The 22,085-nt window shown below is 43.5% G+C and overlaps 1 protein-coding gene across 1 annotated transcript in view; it reads right to left on the bottom strand.

The window, feature by feature from the left end:
- The window catches only part of ARMC9 (armadillo repeat containing 9), a 121,756-nt gene that overhangs the window by 91,861 nt on the left and 7,810 nt on the right, over positions 1 to 22,085 (bottom strand). The window contains exons 5-9 of the mRNA XM_074963397.1: positions 20,852 to 21,007; positions 16,982 to 17,074; positions 15,612 to 15,636; positions 6,009 to 6,166; positions 1,324 to 1,422 (exon numbers count right to left, since the gene is read on the bottom strand). Coding sequence (XP_074819498.1) covers positions 1,324 to 1,422; positions 6,009 to 6,166; positions 15,612 to 15,636; positions 16,982 to 17,074; positions 20,852 to 21,007 — 531 coding nt within the window. The remainder of the gene's footprint in view (positions 1 to 1,323; positions 1,423 to 6,008; positions 6,167 to 15,611; positions 15,637 to 16,981; positions 17,075 to 20,851; positions 21,008 to 22,085) is intronic.

The raw sequence follows: 22,085 nt of genomic DNA, 5'->3' as shown, positions 1-22,085 counted from the left end.
TCCTCTCCTCTTTGTACAACCAACTAATCTATATATTGTCATTACAAAGATCAGCTGGAATGGCAAATGAAACAGATCAGCAAAAATTCTTGCTTCCTTTTGTTGTTCCTTTTACATATCACAAACTATCACTATACCGTGAGGAAGGCTTGGTGCGGTCATGGCCAAAAAAATGGGAAAAGTCATCATTTTAGTTTACGAAAGACAAAGTCAGGGCACACAATATTTTAATTAAAATTAACGTTGTCACAAGAAATGAGAAAATTCAAGTACATAAAACAAATGTAGAGTTAAAGTTTAAAGCCATTTAATTAACGTGTAAATATTATTGAATACCTCACACTTCAGTGTCTTAGATATTTAGAGAGCCAACATTTCAATGGGAAGTACATGCCTAACCTTCTTCAGTGCTTTTATAAATTCCACTAGGCGCCTATCTGCATCTTTAGGTGCCTAAATACCTCTGCAAATCTAGCCCTGACTCATCATAGAGAGGGACAGAATGGGAAAACAGCACTGTAGCTCCAGTGCAGCCATCTGACAGAGTATGACTGAGAGAATGATTTGGGAAAGAACCATCAGGCCTTCCAGGGAGTCCATCGACAGGAGCTAAGGTATTTACCCACAGGACCTGGATGCAGGCCTACAATGGAACTAAATGAGACAAAGTATGCCTGTAGATTCTTAACAGCAATATGGTTCATCATGTATTATAAGATAAAGATGCCTCAGAAGCCTATATATGAGGCTGCAATTCCATCTCATGGAACTGGCAATATAACCATAGTCATCAGAAGCCCAAGATGTAATCAGAACCTTATGTCAGCTTGGTGTACATTACTCCTTACATTTTACACATAAGGTCATAATCTTACGTCCCTGGTGCAATATACGTAGGCTTGACAGAATCTGATTTTTTTAAAGAATTCAGTGGATAATTTTGATATATATTTTTAAGTTTTTTAATCATTTTAATTAAATAACTGTCTGACCCACCCCATAAATTTAATGACAACAGACACTGAGATTCAAAAGTTAAAGCTTTATAACCAGTAAAACACAAACTGTCAACATCACATGTCAAAATATATAAAGTAAATATCCATAAATTGAACTCTACTAAGTTCTCAAGCAGCATTTTTCTTATTTTGTCCATCTGCATATTCCTGTCATTGATGGAAATATTTTTCATTTGTGTGTGTATGTATGGCAAAATTGACATTTACCAATGAACAGCTCATCCTTCCAAGCCTAAATATACAGCTTAATGAGTATTGTATTTTAAGATGGCTACAGAGATAAGAGCAAATCGATTGTACTTACAGTTCCAGGCCTTGTGAAGTCAATACTATGTGCTATACTTTGTCTCATTTGATTGCTAAACAAACGAACACAGACACTTTGAAGATATTCTGGTGTGATCTAAAATAAAGAAACAAACCAAGCACATGGAATTACATAACATTTCCATTTGACTTCAGCCAGGTACTTGTTCAGGAAGTCAATGTTTCCCAACCTACCAGTGGGTCACAGGAAAGTTCTAGATGGGTCTTGGACCCGGTGTGGAGGTGAGACCCTGCATGCGGAGGAGAGGGTGGGAAGGGGGAGCAAACCCGCCCCGTAATCACCCTGCAGCAGTGGCTTCTCTCCCCAGGGGCTGGGCCCAGTTCTGGATTTTGTGACCTGGCACATGGAGTCACAGCCCACCCAGGTTTGTCCCAGCCACCCACCGTTCATGAAGGGGGATGGACAGTACAAACTTGAGTGGTGCTGCGACCCTTTGCGCTAGATTGCAGCACCACTCACTCAAATTTGGACTCGCTGCCCCTCCATGACGGCAAACCTGAATGGCACTGCGACTCTGTGCACCAGGTCACAATGCCCAGAGCAGGGAGCTGGGCCCAGCTACATAGGATTGGAGCTGTCTCTGCAAGGTGAGCGCAGGGTGGGTTCACTCTCTACCACCCTACCCTGGGGCTTCCCCTCTGCACTAGGCTGGGATTAGGGTTGCAGTACCAAGGTGGCCGGTGTGGGTGGCTGGTGCCTCCTTGGTGGGGCACCAAGGAGCAGGAGGAAGCAAAGGATGCTGGCCTATGAATTTGGGGCCTCCTGACTAATTTGGATCCTGGTGGGGGGAGGAGGATGTCACAAAAAAAAAAATTAAAAAAAAAAAAAAGACAAAATGGAGTTGGTGGGTCACCTTAGATTTGGGATAGCTCAGTGGTTTGAGCATTGGCCTGCTAAACTCAGGGTTGTGAGTTTAATCCTTGAGGGGGCCATTTAGGAATCTGGGACAAAAATTGGGGACTGGTCCTGCTTTGAGCAGCAGGTTGGACTAGATGACCTCCTGAGGTCCCTTCCAACCCTGATATTCTATTAGTCTATAAATGTTTTGGGAAACCACTGCAGTAAGTGGTTTTCCAAGGAAGTGCCAAAAATGAAAATTCACCACATTAAAGTCTATGTACAAGTTTTATTTTGTTAAAAGGGAAGTTAAACCAAGAATAAATACTAAAATGGCAATACTGCTGAGAATTATGAGGTAACAACTCACCATAACCCTGCCTAAACAAATGATAGAGCTCAAAGCATACACAGACAGCTATCCAGGAGAGAGAGTAAGCGCATGTCACGTACATATACACTTTTGTGCTTCATTTCATACAATTCTAATGTTGTTTACAGTGAGCTTTAGGGTTTTGGGAAAATAAAATCACAACAGCTCTGCCTCCCAGGGAAATGGCCATATGCTTCCTGGATATCGGGGGATTTGAGGGTTGGGATGTTCACACTTCTTTCCCCCTTGCTGAGTATAGGGGCTCCTGGACGGGGATCTACCTGCCTTAAAGCAGCTGAAAGCTCTTCAGTAGCTGAGAAGCCTGCTCTTTCCTCTCCAGGGAACCCCAATTCGTGATATCTCTTAGACCCCCCCTAACAGCTGCAGTAGCAAGGTTCCTGAAGCCCTCAAAGTGTAAAACAACATTATTTTAAATAGTCCAGTTTGGGGCCACAACTGTATTGTTTGTTTTTTTTACAAAGTGATGGGCAGGGACACACCAATACTTTCAACCAGAACTAATATACTTCCAACATGATTCTATTCAAAGTTCAAAACCACCTTAAAAAGAAAAGGAGTACTTGTTGCACCTTAAAGACTAACAAATTTATTTGAGCATAAGCTTTCGTGAGCTACAGCTCACTTCATCGGATGCTTGAAGTGGAAAATACAGTGGGGAGATTTTATATACACAGAGAACATGAAACAATGGGTGTTACCATACACACTGTAACAAGAATGATCAGGTAAGGTGAGCTATTACCAGCAGGAGATAGTGCGGCTGATGTGATTAGGCCCTATGATGGTGTCCCAAAACCGCCCTGAAGTCAGAGGCAGGGTAGAAACATTGATCTACAACTCAGGAGCACCACCAGCTGGACACATTTGGGAAGGATCAGATGATGCACTTTACTGAGCTTTGTGCAAAGAAAAACAAAAGTCAAAATAATAGCTCCTTAGCCTGACACAGCTCTATGTAAGAACACAGGGAATATCACTTTGGACAGCACTGCACCAAGCTAGGGAATGGGAGCAACGAATGACTGGACATTTACTCCCAACTATTTTCAAAGCTAGTGTGATCAGGCACCTTTCCCATCCTGTTCTACAGCAAAGTCCACACACTGTGGCAGATCATAAATTCCTTTCATGGTGCCACTTTAACACTGCTTCGTCAGCAGAAAGCAACCCTAAACTCAGAGTCACCACAGCACCAGATTAACTCTCCTGTGGGCCCGGGGCTATTAGATTTTGTGGGGCCCCTGTATACAAGTCTTTTTCCTAATTTAAAACAAAATTATCACAATTATGGCACTGAGGCTATTAATGCTATACTAAACTTGCCTTTTAATTAACATAAAGCCAGTTTGCGGTTACATTTCAGTCTTAAAACATGTAGAATATAGTTAAGTTAATTCAAAAATAGCCTACTTCTTACCTTAGAACAGCTGTTATATTAGTTTCTTTCTGGGAGGGAGTTTGGGTACAGAAGGAGGCTCCAGGCTGGGGCAGAGTGTTGGGGTGAAGGAAAGGGTGAGGGCTCTGGGAGGGAGTTTGGGTGCAGGAGGGGATTCTGACCTGGGGCAGGGGTTTGCGGTGCAGGCGGGAGTGCAATGTGCAGGCTCCGTCCACGAGGCGCTTACAACAGGCAGCTCCCAGCTGGCAGCACAGCAGGGCTCAGGCAGGCTGCCTGCCTGCCTGCCAGCCATAGCCCCACGCTGCTCCCAGAAGCGGTCGGCTGCTGGCACGTCTCCATGCGCCCCTGGGGGGAAGCATGTCTCCATGCGCTGCCCGCGCCACAAGCGCCACCCCCGCAGCTCCCATTGGCTAGTTCCTGGCCAGTGGGAGCTGCAGGGATGGTGCTGGGGGCAGGGGCAGCGCATGGAGCTGCCTCCCCGCCAGGGCCACAAAGATGTGCCAGCAGCCGGCTGCTTCCGGGAGTGGTGTGGGGCCATGGCTTGCAGGCAACCTGCCTGAGCCCTGCTGTGCCGCTGGACTTTTAGGGGCCCGGAGATCACGATCGACTGGCAGAAGCTCCAAGATCGACCAGTTGATCGCAATCAACAGGTTGGTGACCTCTGAATTGTACATAATTATGGATTTATTTTTGCAGAGGCCACCCTTAGCCCGAGACCCTGGGCTGCAGCCCCTAAAACCCCTGCATTAATCCAGCCCTGGTCACCAGCCACAAGATGTTCACCCTAGTGTAGGGGGATCCTTCAGTGGCACAGAGCAAATGTAGCGACTCCAACCTCCGGTCTCCCACAGCCAGCAATCCATGGCTACCTTAACAGCCCCTGGAAGCTACTGGTAGCCAGCATAATTAAGAAAAACCTTCAGGCTGTTCCAAGTTATATTGGAAGACTAGACCAGCACAGAGTCAGGCCTTGTCTATACTACATAATTAAGTCGACCTAAGTTTGGTGGCTGTTTGTCGACCTCAGTAATTACTACAGTGGTTCATGTCCATATTATGCCCTCTCTGTCAGTGGTGTGCATCCTCACCAGAAACACTTCTACCGACTTAACTTTGTAGGGTACTGTGGGGCTCTGACAGCCGTGAGCCCCACACAGGGCTGAAAGCCAACAGGCAACGTAAGTAACATAGTGTCTAAACAGACACTGCCTCACCCTAACTACATTGACCTAAGTGCTACACCTCTCATGGAGGTGTAGTTATTAGGTCAGTGTAGTGGGCGAGTTACATCAGTGGGAGCAACACTGTAGTGCAGACACTTACAGAGTTAGGTTGAGGTAAGCTGCCTTACATTGACCTAACTTTGTAGTGTAGATCAGGCCTTAGGCCAGGCTTAAGGACAGAGACAGACTTTCAAGGACATCTTTGCAATGCCTCTACCCGAAGTTGGGCTGTGCATTCTTGAGTCACAGATAGGGATCTGAGCCTCTTTGCACAGAGACAACTCCCCTTCTTCGTGGGAATTTTTCTTTACTAAGTAAGTTAACATAACACAAAGTTCAGCTTGGGGGATGGAGGACAAACACCCTTGCACCACCCAGATCCTGGGTTAGCCGGGAGACTGGTATAAACTAGAAACGCTCAGGGGGTGTCTCTAATTTAAAGCAGCCTCCCAAGGGCTGTCATGTGCTGTGCCACAGTCCATAATCTCCATACAATTGTGCGCTATGGAGATTCCCCCTTCCTACCCCATGCCAGAGCCTACAAGGGGAGCAGCATAGAAACAATTATGCTTGCAGTATACTGTTCCCAAGCTGGGGTAATTCTATTCCAGCCCTTTGTGGCACCTTTATCCTACCAGAGCAGCATGCAGGGACGAAGGGAGAATCTCTCCCCAAGATTTCCGTTTGTCTATTAAATGCATGCTGTACTTACAGAAACACTGAGCTACCATTAATCTTAACTTGCACTTCAGGCAGATTCTACTTCCATTTCCTAAAGCAGAACCATGTACACACTTGGGGCTCATCTTACCATCTTGCCATTGACTGTGGCCTCGAGGGAATCCACCAGCTCAGCAGTGACCCCGATGAGATTGTGATAGTCTACCTGGATTTTATTAAACCGTTTAAGGTAGGTCATGCTCCTGCGCTCAGCCTCCACTAGCTGCTGATGAAGCTGCTGCAAGATTTCTATGAAGAGGTTAAAAAAGAAAACAACTTATTCTTCTGATCAAAAAAGGCAGAAACACAGTTTTATTGCTTTGCAGGACAACAACTTTGCCTGCTGCCATAGAATTTTTTTAGTCCCAAGATGGAGTTAGAACAAATTCACTTGTAGCTGTGGGCAATTCCCTCTTGTCCTATCCATTCAATGAAGCTACTATCACACTTACTTCTGCAGTTACAAGTTCTGTCACCACAAATAAGGCATTGTAATCCCCTGGAAGCATCAGGCCAGAGGATGCTGCTTAAAATAGAGGTGAAAAGAGGGGGAACCTGTTTCTATGTAAAACCTCCAAATAATCAGAAATTAAAGGAAATTCAGAACAAAATCGTGACAAAGTGCAGCACAAACTTGATTCAGTGAACTCTGCTTATCAAAGAATCATAGGACTGGAAGGAACATCGAGAGTTTCATCTAGTCCAGTCCCCTGCACTCAGGGCAGTACTCCTTCCTAGGCAGTCACTTCCCATTTTGTATGTGTGCAACTGATTAGTCCATTTAGGAAGAAATACTTTGCATTTGTACTTATTGAATTTCATCCTATTTAATTCAGACCATTTGTCCAGTTTGTCCAGATCATTTTGGATTTTAATCCTATCCTCCACAGCACTTGCAACCCCTCCCAGCTTGGTATCATCTGCAAACTTTATAAGTGCACTCTCTATGCCATTAATGAAATTGTTGATGAAGATATTGACCCAGAACTGATCCCTGCAAGACCCCACTCGTTATGCCCTTCCAGCAGACTGTGAACCACTGATAACTACTCTCTGGGAACGGTTTTCCAACCAGTTTTGCACCCACCTTATAGTAGCTCCATCTAGGTTGCATTTCCCTAGTTTGTTTATGAGGTCATGCGAGACAGTGTCAAAAGAAAAGGAGTACTTGTGGCACCTTAGAGACTAACAAATTTATATGAGCATAAGCTTTTGTGAGCTACAGCTCACTTCATCAGATGCATTCAGCTTTACTAAAGTAAAGATATAACATGTCTACCACTTCCCCCCATCCGCAAGGCTTGTTACCCTGCCAAAGAAAGTTATCAGGTTGGTTTGACATGATTTGTTCTTAAATCTACGATTACTTATCACCTTATTATCTTCTAGATGTTTGCAAACTGATTGCTTAATTATTTGCTCCATTATCTTTCTGGGTACAGAAGTTAAGCTGACTGGTCTGTAATTCCCCGGGTAGTCCTTATTTCCCTTTTTATAGATGGGCACTATATTTGCCCTTTTCCAGTCCTCTGGAATCTCTGTTTGGATTGTTTTGTAATTTGCATCTGCGTGCTGCACTCTCCAATCCCATGGCACAGTGAAGAGGCTTCCAGCTGGCTTCAACTATCATGGTTCCATTGCATCCAGCCAGCATCTGGTCCTTGCAGCCAGGGTTCAAGAATTCAGAGCAGAGGCAGACTCAAAACACAGTTTAGTCCCAAAGGATGTGACCCTTTGTTACCTCAAGCTTAGACCAGTGCTTCTCAAGCTATCTGGTATGGGGACCAGCAATTTTTTTTTCCAATGTGCGCGCAGACCGGCAGCCAACATGCCAGTCCGCGGACCACCACTTTGAGTAGCACTGGCTTAGACTACAATGCGTTAATTCAAGTTACTTGAAACAACAAGAGGTAAAACATTTTCTAACAGAAGGGTTATTTTGAAGTTGGAGCTGTCACTTCAAAGACAAAACCAGCAAGAGGTGAAGGAGGACCCTTAATTGCTAACTCATGGAGAGCCATGGTGCTTTGGCGGTAACGTGAATTAACTAAGCATTTCCTGTAGTAAAATTTGTGATGACTATTTTTGTAAATACAGATGTGCAATGCTTTTTCTCTGTCCTAAATCACTATGCATTCTAGACTTAAAGAAAAAGTGAATTGTACAGACTATAATTTTAAAAGCCCTCTCAAAATATCTAGTCATCCTTCTACATTACAACATTCATGGAATTTTACCAATTCCCCAATAATTCCCTGCATCTTCTGCCTTAGAAGCCCCTGGGGGGTGGGGGGGCAATTTCACCATGTACTTTGGCAGATAATTCCTCTGCCTAATGGACTTGGCAATTAGCAGAATTTGCAATCACAGCAGAACCTCAGAGTTATGAACACCTCGGGAATGGAGGTTGTTCATAACTCTGAAATGTTTGTAACTCTGAACAAAATGTTATGATTGTTCTTTCAAAAGTTTACAACTAAACATTGACTTAGTAAAGTTTCATATCAGTATTATGCAGAAGAAAAATGCTGCTTTTAACCATCTTAATTAAAATGAAACAAGCACAGAAAGTTTCCTTACGTTGTCAAATCTTTTTTTAAACTTTCCCTTTCTTTTTTTTTAGTAGTTTACATTTAACACAGTACTGTACTGTATTTGCCTTTTTTTTTTTTTTTTTTGGTCTCTGCTGATGCTTGATTGCATACTTCCAGTTCCAAATGAGCTGTGTGGTAGACCAGTCAGTTCGTAACTCTGGTGTTCATAACTCTGAGGCTCAACTGTATATTGTACCCATATTGACCACAGAAAATAATTCCACTTTTTCTTTTATTTATACTCCTTCTACAACAAAAGGGATAATAAAGTACATTAATGGGTTACATTTCTGTTACATTTTGTTCTTTCACATCCAATTGCTTTTGGGGTAAACAGAACACCAATACAAACTAAACAACAACGTTATTTTAAATTTTAGTTTTCAAGCCTAATCCCTAGATCCCTGCTCTCAAGGAACAGCAGCAATCTGTATCACATTACTGACTACCAATAATGGCATAAACATACAAACAGAAGATGGGAATTTGAAATTGCATGGCATAGTGGACAGGGTCACGAGCCAACAAAAGCTATAAAATCTGCTGGCGGGCCACAAGACAGTTTGCTTACGTTGACCATCGACAGGCACGACCACCCGCAGCTCCCAGTGGCCGCGGTTCGCCGTTGCCCACCAATGGGAGCTGCAGGAAATGGCGGACAGCACGTCCCTGCAGCCCACGCCACTTCCTGCAGCTCCCATTGGCCGGGAACAGCGAACCGTGGCCACTGGGAGCTGCGGGTGGCAGTGCCTGCGGACAATCAATGTAAACACTGTCTTGCGGCCCACCAGCGGATTACCCTGACAGACCGCAGGTTGCCCACCACTGCTATAAAGGGAAGCAGAGGAACTCTACAATTATTGCTGATGTTTTTATTTGCTAGAACGTATGTTTTAAAGTAGCTAGACACTCAGCCATCTTTGCTCCTACGGTATGAAGATGGCATTTTACTTATCTGTAAAACAAGACTGAATACTTACTGTGGAACTAGCTGGTGAAAAATTCCCAAGGATCAACTTTACTACAGCACATTTAACAGAACTAGGACTTCTTTTATCAGATGTCAAAGTTTTATGGAGTGGCAGGAATGCATTCAATCCCTTCCCCAGTATGAAACAATGCAGCTTTAAATGAACGCATGGGGAAAAGCAAACACAAGTGCTTAAGACACAAGACCAGGAGTCAGAAGAACTAGATCCTATTCCCTACTTGATAAGAGACTTGTTCTGTGATCTTGAGTAAATAACTTTGCCACCTTTTGCCTCAGTTTCCCTCTCTGTAAAATGGGGATAATACCACCCTCCCTCACAGGGGTGTTGTGAACGTGAATTGTTGTTTCTAAAGTGCTTTGAGATCCTCATTCGGAGGGTGGTACATGCCTACACTGCATATCCCAAGCACAAATTCTTAGGAAGTTCAGAACACTACAGTTACTGTGATACCTGATCTCAGTACCTTCCAAGCCATCCTTTGCAGTCCCAGACCAGTTAAATTTTGAGGCATTATGGGCCAATTGTGAACAAAACTATCAGATCATTGTATAGTAAATTATTTTCTGACAAAACTGTTTCACCAAACATCATAAACTACATCAAACTGTCCAGAAGGACAATACTCAAACTGAACTGCTCCATAAAACTTTCACTATCAATGAAAAAAAAAATACAAGTCACTATGTAATCTTTTTTAAAAAGTCATTCAAAAACTTTTGGATATACACAGATAATGATGAAAATGAAGTGGAGCATGCAGAGAAGCTGCATTCTCTTACTTCTAAGCTGTGTTTTCTGCAGTTTGTGAATAAAAGGACAATTATAGTATGCTCACAGTTCTCCTTCCCCTCTCCCCGAAGAATTGCCTCTTTCTGAGAGTCACTTATAATGAATCCTGCAGATGCAGAACACTGCAATTTGTGACTGCATCTTTGTATCCAACTGCAAGTCAAGCCATTTCAGGGATTTTTTTCTAGAGCAGATAGCCAGAAACTCAGTGGGAACCAATAACAGCTGATCTTTGGGCAAATCATAGATCAAATATGTATCTGGCAAAATAAAGAATCACAGAATTGGAAGGGACCTCATGAGGTCATCTAGTCCAGTCCCCCGCACTCGTGGCAAGAGTAATTATCTAGACCATTCCTGACAGGTGTTTGCCTAACCTGTTCTTTAAAATCTCCAATGATGGAGATTCCACAACTCCCTACGCAATTTATTCCAGTGCTTAACCACCCTGACAGTTAGGAAGTTTTCCCTAATGTCCAACCTAAATCTCCCTTGCTGCAATTTAAGCCCATTGCTTCTTGTCCTATCCTCAAAGGTTAAGAAAAACAATTTTTCTTCCTCCTCCTTGTAACAACCTTTTACATACTTGAAAACTGTTATGTCCCTGCTCAATCCTCTCTTTTCCAGACTAAACAAACCCAACTTTTTCAATCTTCCCTCAGAGGTCATGTTTTCTAGACCTTTAATCATTTTTGTCGCTCTTCTCTGGACTCTCTCCAATTTGTCCACTCCTTCCTGAAATGTGCTGCCCAGAACTGGACACAATACTCCAGCTGAGGCCTAATCAGAGTGGAGTAGAGCAGAAGAATTACTTCTCGTGTCTGGATTAGCTGATCACGGGTGCTGCCAAACAGCTGTGTCTGGTAGGTGCTGAGCACCCACTTTTTTTTTCTGGGGTGCTCCAGCCCTGGAGCACCTACAGAGTCAGTGCCTATTCCTGGGGCTTTGTTTGTACAGCACCAACATTTTGTAGTTCTTCAGATCTGCCTAATCAAACAAAAAACCTACAGGGGAAATTGTAAGGTAAGCACACCACCCAGACAGCTTTTAAAACCATACAGGTAAAAAAAGTCTTGTGGCAAACAGGTGAGGAGCCAGAGCATCCAGCAGGTTAATCAGGAAAGGTAAACGCTCTAAACTCTCCAGTACATCCTCCAGAGCATTTACACCATCTCGTCTAACCTCAAAGTGCTTCAGCATGTCAGAGACTAATGACTGGCAACGGTTTACAAAAGGCTGTGTTCAGAACTCTTTGCCATGCTACATTTCATTCATGTGTCCCTTATTAATTTTGTTTGCATTTCTACTTCATTGATAAAGCAAACACTCACTCATGTCTCCAACAGTGAGCCTGTACTATGGATCTCACTGTGAGTCTTCTGCAGGAGATTTTGGAAGCACATCACAAAGCTCACACCTCAGACCCAATTCCCTTTAGATGAGGCAGGCCTCAAACAATCTTTTTTAAAGTCTAAACAGACCTAAATTCTAAGGAATAAAACAGAGCTACATATTAAGGCCTGAAACTGCCATCAGAGCTACACAGGCACACCCATGCAGACTCATAGCCGAAGTCAGGAGAACAAATTAATATTTCAGAAAGGAGTAATTTCCTCAGTACTCTCACTTTTGGAAAAGTACAAGCTAGAAAGATGCCTCTATTACTTAATAAAATCAAATGCAACACAGAACACAAAATAATGAAGCAAATGACGGAAACGTCCAACATTAGAAGACAAACCTCATTTGTTTTAATAAACCAAATTAGCAGAATACAAAAAATAAATCCTCAGAGTAAAATAAACCAACATAATATAAGAGAACATAGGGAAAATGTTCAGAAGCAACTAAGTGATTTAGAAGCCTAAGTTTCATTTTCTGAAGTGACTTAAGCACTCAGGTGCTTAAGACCCACTGACATTCAGGGAAACCTAGGCTCCACTCCCTTAGGGTATGTCTGCATTGCACCTGGGAGTGAGCCTCCCAACCCGGATCCACAGACTTGTGCTAGCAGAACTTACACTAATGCGCTAAAAGTAGCTGTGTAGAGGCTGCTTTTGTGAGGCACTGTATCTCAAAATAGCACCCCAAAACCCCCATATTCACCGCTATGATGATATGTTTTGTACAAAGTATGCCTTGTGAGGTATCATTTGGAAAGTTATAATCTGTTGAGCATCATTGTTCTGTCAAAATGTTATGTATCATTAGGAGATTTTGCTACATGTTTGTTACTGAAACATGTTAAGAGTCTGGGAAACACCCAGAGACTAGCTCTTCAGTAGCACTCTAGGAGTGACCAACACCCAGCCAGGTGTCAGAGTACCATCACCAGCCATGCACCAGCAGGAGAGTTGAAAACAAGAGATTTACAATTCACACACAAGACAGTTGCTGGAGCATGTACGCCATAGGGCTGCCTAAGCCCCAGGATACAGCAAGGATCTTTCCAGCACCTGGAGGAGAGTATAAATAAGGGACGACGACATTACCATGTCACCTCTTCTCCCTCACGTACACTGAATGCAATAAGATCTTTTGGAAGATAAAAACATTTGCAGTGGGGGGAGTGGTTTCCAGTTAGCTCAGACTGCTGTAAGTTTTTGCATAAGAGAAACCATCCACTTCAAATTTGACTTAGCTTGATAAAGTTTAGGAATTAGATTGGGATTTTATCTTTTATTTAGGGCTGTCAAGCGATTAAAAAAATTAATCGGGATTAATCGCACTGTTAAAATAAATGGTATTCTATTATTGTTTAATATTTTTGGATGTTTTCTATATTTTAAAATATATTTATTTCAATTACAACACAGAATACAAAGTGTACAGTGCTCACTTGATATTTATTTTTGATTACAAACACTTGCACTGTAAAAAAGAAACTTCAATTCACCACACTGAAGTACTGTAGTGCAATCTCTTTATCATGGAAGTTGAACTTACAAATGTAGAATTATGTAAAAAAGAATAACTGCACTTAACAATAAAACAGTGTAAAACTGTAGAGCCTACAAGTCACTCAGTCCTACTTCTTGTTCAGCCAGTCACTCAGACAAACAAGCATTCAGTGTTGGGAGAGGACAGGGAAGGGGGGACGTAAGCAATGACTTGTGCAGGAGGAGGTTCTGGGAGGACAAGGGGTAACGATGTGTTGGGGGGGGAGCAAGCAATGACTTGGCACAGGACGAGGGTGAGGGAGGTGTTTTGCTGCTGTTTCTGGAAAGGTAGTTTCTAGTACTGGGCTCATCAGGCTCACCTCCTTTTACTGAGCTAGGTGGGCTCCCTTCAGCTAAGTGAGTCCTTCTTTGCAAGGGAGGGTGGATTTTACCTCGGGGACTCATCATACTGCAGGGGAGGAGAGGCTGGTACAGGGAGGCTGAGCTCACCAGGCCCTTGTTCTCTATGGGGTACCTCCGGAGCAAACAGCCCGTTAAAGGGAATGGGGCACAACGCAGGGGGGTTGGTCCCAGGAGTGAGGGGCCAGCTGGGAACAATAGGGTCCCGGCTGGCTAGGGTGCCGATACGTCCTGTTTTGGCCAGGACAGTCCCCATTTCCAGCTCTGTCCCTGATGTCCTTACTTCTTTGCCAAACCTGGTTATTTGTCCTGGCTGCAAGGCAGAGCAGAGAGAGGTGGCTGCCCGGGGATCAGCTAAAGGCAGCACTGCCCAGCAGCAGGAAAGTGGAGAAATTTGCTGCTGGCAGGCAGTGCTGGCTTCAGAACTGACCCCTGGGCGGTGCAGAGCTTGAGACAGTGGGGTGGCGGGGGAGAGGATCAGCCTCAGCTTACGGGGCGGGGAGCTCGGGGCGGGGAGGCTCGGGCGAGCCCCTGGCCGTCCTGTTCTTACTTTAAAAACGTCGGGATAAGAACCAGGTTACTTTCTCTAGCCTCTTTTCTTCCCGCCCTCTGGTGGCGGCTTGTGTTACTGCGTCTGACCAGACAGGTTCTTCAAAGCAGCTCATGCTCCCCTCCCGCCCAGAGGGTCTGCGATTAACACACATTAAAAAAATTAACACGTTAATGGCAGGTAATTTGACAGCCCTAATTTTATTTCTTTTTGTAATCAATTCTGAATTTCTATGCCTATACCACTTATAAGTCTCTTAAAACCTATCTTTCTATAGTTAATAAACTTATTTCAGTGTTTTACCTAAGCCAGTGCATTTTTGGTTGAAGTTTGGGGAGTCTACTCAGGTTTAAAGGCTGGTGCATATCTGTACCCTTTGATGGTATGACAAACTAATGAGCTTACTCTGACCTAGGGGGTCTTGAGCAGTGTCAGGCGCACATTTTTGGGGTGCAAGGCTGGAACTAGGGATATATGAGTGTCGCCCTATATGTAACTCAAGAATGGCTTGGCATAGCACTCTGGAATATGTCCAGGGATGACCTGTGTGCTAGAGGCTGGGGTGAGTGAGCAGAGTGGCCACTCACACAGCAAAGCAGGGCATAGGGCACACCAGACTGGAGAGTTAAGGGTGCACAACCATCCAACAGTCCAGATTGTACCCCGGGCAGGTCATAGCTTTGATGCTGTAATTTGACCTCGATCTTAGACTCTTAAGCCCACCTCCTCCTTGAGAGGACCTTGAGAGCCCAGACTCCAGCCTGAGCCACAATGTCTACACAGTTATCTGTAGCACGCTAGCGCAAACCCTGGTAAACCAAGTCTGTTAACCCAGGCTCGCTCCCAGATGCAATGTAGACACACACTCGGGTGCTTTTGAACATTTATAAACAAAATATGACAAGAAAATTACTCCAAAACTAACACATTTTTATCAGAGTTAAACCAATTGGTTCAATATTAGGAATCTAAAGGAAAAAACCTGAAGGGGAATTAAAGACAATAAAACTCATTGTTTCTCTGCAAACCCCTGCAACTTCCAGAATAACTGACTTAAGATTTGAGAGCAGAGGATCTATATATATACAGCTATAAACACATACTGGAGAGGAATTCTAGGAAAACTGTATCTAATCAGGATAGCAACTTAATCTAACTTGTATCTAATCAGGATAGCTTAAATATGCACCTTTTACCAAATCCTCCATATGATCTGTTTTTAAGTAAAAATGTCACTAAAAACAAGCTGGAAATACAACCTCTGCCATTAGGCCCTTTGGCAAACTGCCTCTGGAATGTCCCACTGACTTCAATGCAGTCCTTCCTATAAGAAGTTGTAGGATTGGGGCCTTAATTTTAAGCCGTTTTTTGCCCAATTTCATTAGCTTTCCTCTCACCCTAGGCCTATCCTCCTCTCACAGTTACAGCTGCTGGTAGTATAAACCTTCCCTAGCAAATCTGATCATTTACCTTTGCTGCACTGTCCATTCTCCTTCTGTTGTAAGAGAGAGAGTAGTTCAGGAAAACATATCTCCATTTAAGGGGTATTCAGGATAGGGACATAGACCAATGGACTGAATCAGTATGGCACAATCAAGTCCAGTGTCCATACTGCTTCTGGCATTACTGCCTAATGCTTTGGGGGAAAAGAAAAACCCCACGAAGCACCTAGCCTGATGTGTAATGTTGCACAGAAACATGAGAGAGCCTCTTTTCTTATTCCTGCAGACATCATTTTATGCTCTGAAGCATGAGTTTTGATAACCCTAATCTTAGCATGCAGACACCAGGAAAAGGCTTCAAACTCATGTTATAAAACAAAAACTGTATCAAATATGAATTGATGACATAAGCTGTGCAACTGGTTTATAGAAAGAAATGTTTCCTACCAAAGAAACTCATAGGACTCAGTCATGAGTCAGCCTATGCGCCCATGCAGAGGAAGAAGCAAGCATAAGATGCCCACTTACTCCTCTGTGTGGGCTTGCCACATGAAGAGTCATAACATGGGCAGTGATCACAGCTCTCCATCCAGCCAAGCAGGCAGAGAGTGAAGGGGCATTACCAGAACAGAAGGGGCATTACCGCCATGCCCCCACTACAAGGACCAGTGGAGCCATGTTGGTGTGCTGGGGGAAAGGAAGCTGTACTAGGAAAAGGGATGGTGCAACTCGTGTCCACCGAAGCTAGGATTTGTAGAGTCATAATTTGGTCCCTGTTTTGTTCCTGGGGCTACGCAACTAGGTGCTGCCCCTTACGAAAGGCTGAGAGGTACCAGTCTAGCCATGAGTGAGCTGTGCTGAGCAAAAATAGGGCCAGTAATCTTGTCAGACCTCTGTTACTATGCAGATTAGGCCTCCCACTGCGGCTTAAATGACACTGCTAGAGAAATGATGATGCTTTTTTAAATAAAATAAAGCATGTAGCATAATTTGTTTAGTAAAATAATTATCTCTGGGACTCCTGAAAGCTCTGAAAATATTCCACTGAAGTGGGTTTCTGAGAAAGACCGAGGATTTACTGGTTGCCCAGAGAGAGGTCATGTCAGAATTGTGCCTCAGACAATGATATACTATCCACATTATATTAAATAATGATGATCTGGTAAACAAGCAGGTCAGTAGGTACCAAATATTTAGACTGCTGTCCTAACATTTGGTATAACTTTTTTTAAAACGACTTTTCTGAATGTGGTGTGTCAACATTTCCCAGGGTAAGTAATACAACTTAGTAACATTACGGTGATTACACAGCAAACAAGCAGCATGCTGCTTCAATAAAATTACTATAAAAAGGGCAGTCTAATTTAATGATCTTTAAAACATTTTTCAAAAGGATACATATAAAGTGAGAAGCCTTGGGGCATGACTGGCTTTGAGAGTCAGAGACAGGAACTTTTCCAACCTCGTCTTTAACTCCGGCATCCAAGAATCCTTGAAAAGAAAAAACAAAAAATTACAGCTGGAGTCATAGCAACTTCCAGCAGCAAGCAACACAGCCAGCACTGCAGTGAAAAATTGTGCCTCTAATGTTATGAAAGCTAGCCTGCTTGATGATTGGCTCATACGCATGCAAGAAAATGACAAGTCAACTCAATGATAATCCTAAATATTTCATTTATAATATTTTATTATTATTTTATTATTTAGTCATATATAATATTTTATTTCAATTTTAAAATAGCTACCCAAAAATAGGCATACTGAATGTGCATGGAACACAAGGCATTAAATTGCAAAAATGAAAACAAATCAGCCCAAAAAATTAAAGCCGAATGAGAAAAGTTCATTTATTTATAATGGAACATAATAATGAACCCTTGCTAATTCTTCAGCTTTAATGAACAAAGCTATAGAAATCATCGTATTAATTTTTCATAGTTGACTCAGTCTGGAATTTAAGTTTACGTTTTGTCATTAGACTATCAAAGGCCATGGCCTTACGTCAGTGAATCAGAATACAACATTTCTATAAGAGGTTTGGATTCCAAGAACTTGTAAGAAAACTGGACTAATCCACGAATCATCCGCTGTTTGGAATGCAGTTTTCTTTCTGACAGATACATCTTCCCCTAAACACCAGAAAACACAGTGAATCGGGGGGGGGGGGGGGACAACAGTCTTTGTTTCTTAAAAATTCCATACCAACTATCCATTTCCTCAGTCATCACCCTCCATCTAATCGGGTTTCTGCTTGCTGAAAAGGTACCTAACAGGTGAACAGTTGATATTTTTCAACAAGCAGCAAAAACTTCCTGAGATTTGCTGTTCTGTGTGTTCAGAGCTGCTCTTACATCTCAAGTTTCCCTGGGTTTCACCAGGTTGGAAACGATACAGGATTCACATTTGCCAGGTTTGCGAGTCTGAACTCAAGACAATGATGTACCATTGAATACTATACAGTATTGCCAGGTATACAATATGTGCTTACATACCTTTCGGCCTATCTCACACCAGAGGCAACATGCGGGGGTGCATGTAGGGTCACATGCCCCCCTCAGGTTGCTGTGAGCACCAAGTTGCCCTTGCAAGGCTCAGAGTGAACTGACCCTGTGGCCCCACAAGAAGCCCATGGCCGGGCGCTGTATGAAATGCCACAGAGGCCCAATGCACCCCCTTCAGCTCCTGGCCCTTTACCGCAGCTCAGCGGGCCTCTCCAAAGCTTGCTCTGCTCAGCCTGCTGGGGGAAGGAGGGCTCTGTTCTTCTCACACTACGCCTCACTAGTTTCCAGCTTGCTCGGCTCCTCTCCCCGGCAGCCAGACCCAGGTGGGAAGCGGAGGGAGCGGGACAGAGCCATTTCTGCCAGGTGAGGATGGCCACTCCAGGTCACTGCTTCTGTGCAGCATGCGAGAGCCCGGCTGGGAAGGCAGTGGCAGGGGTCCGCACAGCAAGTAACGCGGGGCGAAAACAGCAGCCCCGGGTCAAGCACGGGAGGGGGCTGGAGGGTGGTAGTTGGAGAAAGCACTGGGAACAGGTTCCCTGTGCTCAACCAGAGTAGGGGCATTGCTCATTCTCCTCCCCCTGCTGAGGTGTCCGTGAGGGTGTGGAAGCTCCGGGGAAAAATGTTATTGCTGTGAGGTCCCCGCCCAGGGCCCAGACTGGCCCAGCAACACATGCTCCCCACTCTTGCGGCCCCAGCCCCCAAAAGCCAGCGTAATTGGCTGCCCTGGCTCAGGGAAGTGAGGCTGGAAGGTTCATGTATCCAGAGGCAACGCACTGGGCATTCACTTGCCCCCCCAACCTTTAAATTGGGCCCCCCTGCTCTTAACACTTACATGTCGCCTCTGCGAGCACTTTAGACAATACATTTAGTCCTTTTCCAGAACAATAGGATTCTATTTAAAAAAAAATCTGGTCTCTATCATTAACAATACTTAGTGACTCTTTTTTATTTTTGTTTGTTTTAACTTTGGAATTGAGCAACTGACTTGTTTTCAAGGAGGCATGTTAATTGTATGATTCCACAGAAGCTGTGAGTGACTAAGCATTAAGATCTTGGACAGTGAGATCCTGGAGATAAATGAAATGTTTCTCCTAGAATAGCATGCAAAAAGGCTGCTGAACAGAATTCAGAAAGTAATCAGATCCCATCTCTGAAACCAACTAGCCCTTTGCCTTTTCTCATTATTTGCAGCAAGTCCAAAAGGAAGCGGCAGAATGTTCCTTTTCTGGTTTCAATCTGACTTAGCAGTGGATAGCGAGTTGCCAAATGCATGCAGTCTGCCCAAGGGTCAAGCCAGCACCACTAGAGTCATCTAGACATCCTTTCCTAACCACCAAGCTGGGCAGGTACTTGGAAGTGGGTTTACATATAGGCCGTTCCCCCCCCACACCCGCACCCCCTCTATTAAGTCAATAGGGTAATTGCTGTAAAAGCTCCAAACTAAAAGAGATGCAGAAAGATCAAATCTACCTATGAAGTTTAATCCTAATCCCATTCTTATTTTCTTCCCACCTTGCCTCTGCAGTGACAGAAGATGTAAATTCTGAAACAGCCATACAAGGGCAAAGGCCAAACATGTCTAGCTGACAAAGCACTCTCAGGAACGACATGGGTATGACAAAGTTGTTAAACATAGCTATAGAGTCTCAATTTTTTGGAAAGGAAGTTCCATGTAATGCTGCTACAAAAGTCATAGGAAATGTTGGATGGATATGTTGGGGGACAGTTGCATTCTCATCATTTACTGGAGGGAGGACTACTTATGAAATAGAGTTTTCCCTCTTCTCCCCATTAACTAAGGAGGCTTGGGTTCGTTTCTCAAAATGTATTTCCAACAGGCTCCTTACACATAAGCCATGTCTACACTACCACTTATAAAGAATCCGGTGGTACCTTAAAGAGGAACAGATTTATTTGAGCATAAGCTTTCGTGGGTAAAAACCTCACTTCTTCAGATGCATGGCACAGAAGTGAGGTTTTTACCCACAAAACTTATGCTCAAATAAATCTGTTAGTCTTTAAGGTGCCACCGGACTCCTTGTTGTTTTTGTGGATACAGACTAACACTGCTACCCCCTGATACTTGACTACCACTTATGTCTCTCAGGGGTCTGGAAAAAAAAAAAAACCCAAAACACCACACCCCTGAGCAACATAAGTTTAGCCAGCATAAGTGGTAGTGTGCACAGCGCTACGATGGCGGGAGAGCTTCTCCTGCTAATACAGCTACCGGCACTCATTGAGGTGGTTTTATGAGGTCTACAGGAGAGTTCTCTCCCATTGGCATAGAGCGGCTACACAAGCTATCTTACAGAGGCGCAGCTGTATCAGTGTGCTACTGTAAGCTCGCTAGTGTAGACATGGCCTTAGTTATCAGGCTTTTCACTGAGCTTTGGGACCCAGAAACAGTGGGTTTTGTTGGGCAGCAACGCAAAAGTAGTATGAAACATAGATCAGTGTTCCCACATTGTTCCCCACAGGTATCTGCATTTCAGAGGCAAGTGGGACAGTGATCCTATTTATGAACACACCATCTGTAAAACACTTTGGGATCATTCAGTACACAAGCCTATGTAAGTGACTGGAAAACATTACTATGTTATTAACAGCGCTTATACTGCATCTCACCACAAATATCCTTTTTATGGTTTACAATTTCGGCAGAAGGAAAAAATAAAAAGCATTACCATACTAAACAGTACTCAGCATCCATCCACCCTGTGAGAAAAATCATTATTACCAAAATCTGTGCCAAACAAATATTTACCTGAAAGAGTTCTTTAAATGATGGGTGGACCATGGGGTTGGGAACAAAAGGCAAAGCATAGAAGGGGAGGAATTCTGTGGTCTGGCTCAGTGCAGCCCCTTTCGTCTCCAGGTATGTTTTAAAGTGAGAAATCCTTTCATCAAAGTCAGCTTTGTCCTAGGAAACAAAGAAACAGGCGTCATTATTTAGAAGACAACTTCTATGGGTGTTTAAGGGGGCTGGCAGCTACAAGTGAAGACGAAATTCAACATCAAGCACTAATTCTCCATCCCACAGTACCTGCTGACCAAGTACGGCTAAGTGCTTCTCAGTGGCGAGCCCAGGGAACAGCACTCAGTCTAGCTAGTTAGAGAGCATTTCACCTGGTCACTTATCCAAAAGGAAAAGGCAGAAGGGTTCTTCCATGTTAGGACAACGGAGCCAAGAGAAATAAGGGAGGGCCACTTGCTTTATGAGCAAAACAGTCTTGAGCACTTGGAGCAGATTTCTGCAGGTCAAGTGCCATATCCGCATTCAGCAAGTGGAGAGGAAGTCACTACTTGATTTTAAACATGTTAAATAAGCCATCTCTTGTATCTCTGGCAAGCATGGTATAGTGAAAGCCACACAGGAACAAAATCAATGGGTCAAAAAATCATCCTCAATATCACATGGAATATATTTTGCTGGTAGATATTTATTTCATAAACTGCTTTAAAAAGAAGCATTGTGCTAAACCTAGAAGAGATAACTGTTGATTAAAAAAAACAAACTTATTTACCAACAATCATTCTCACTTAAGCCACTAAACACCACATTAGTTACTGACAGAATTTTTAAAATATAATTTACTTTTCATGGACTTCTCTCAGATTGATTGGACAATTAAAAATAAAAAAATAAAAAAAGACTACTCAGTTTCATCTGCTGGCTGCTTGCACCATTGCACTTGTGCATTGTTTAGAATAGATCATACACAGTGCCTGAGACTATTTGGGGATGTCTACACTACAAACAAACACCCATGGCGGACCCACGTCAGCTGACTCAGGCACATGGGGCTTGAATTACAGGGCTGTTTTATTGCGGTCCCAGAGTCCAGGCTCCAGCCAAAGCCTGAGTCAGCTGATACGGGCTGGTTTGGGTGTTCAATTGCAATGTAAACATACCCTTTGCTTTTTATACATTTTTTCCAGATGAATATATTTTAAATTCTTGGGAACATCTCTATTAGAATTAAGCATTTTTTAAACAC

Source organism: Natator depressus, chromosome 9 (assembly GCF_965152275.1).
Source record: "Natator depressus isolate rNatDep1 chromosome 9, rNatDep2.hap1, whole genome shotgun sequence".
NCBI lineage: Eukaryota > Metazoa > Chordata > Testudines > Cheloniidae > Natator > Natator depressus.
The sequence above is the reverse complement of the archived record's forward strand: the minus strand, read 5'-3'. Positions and strand labels throughout refer to the sequence as shown.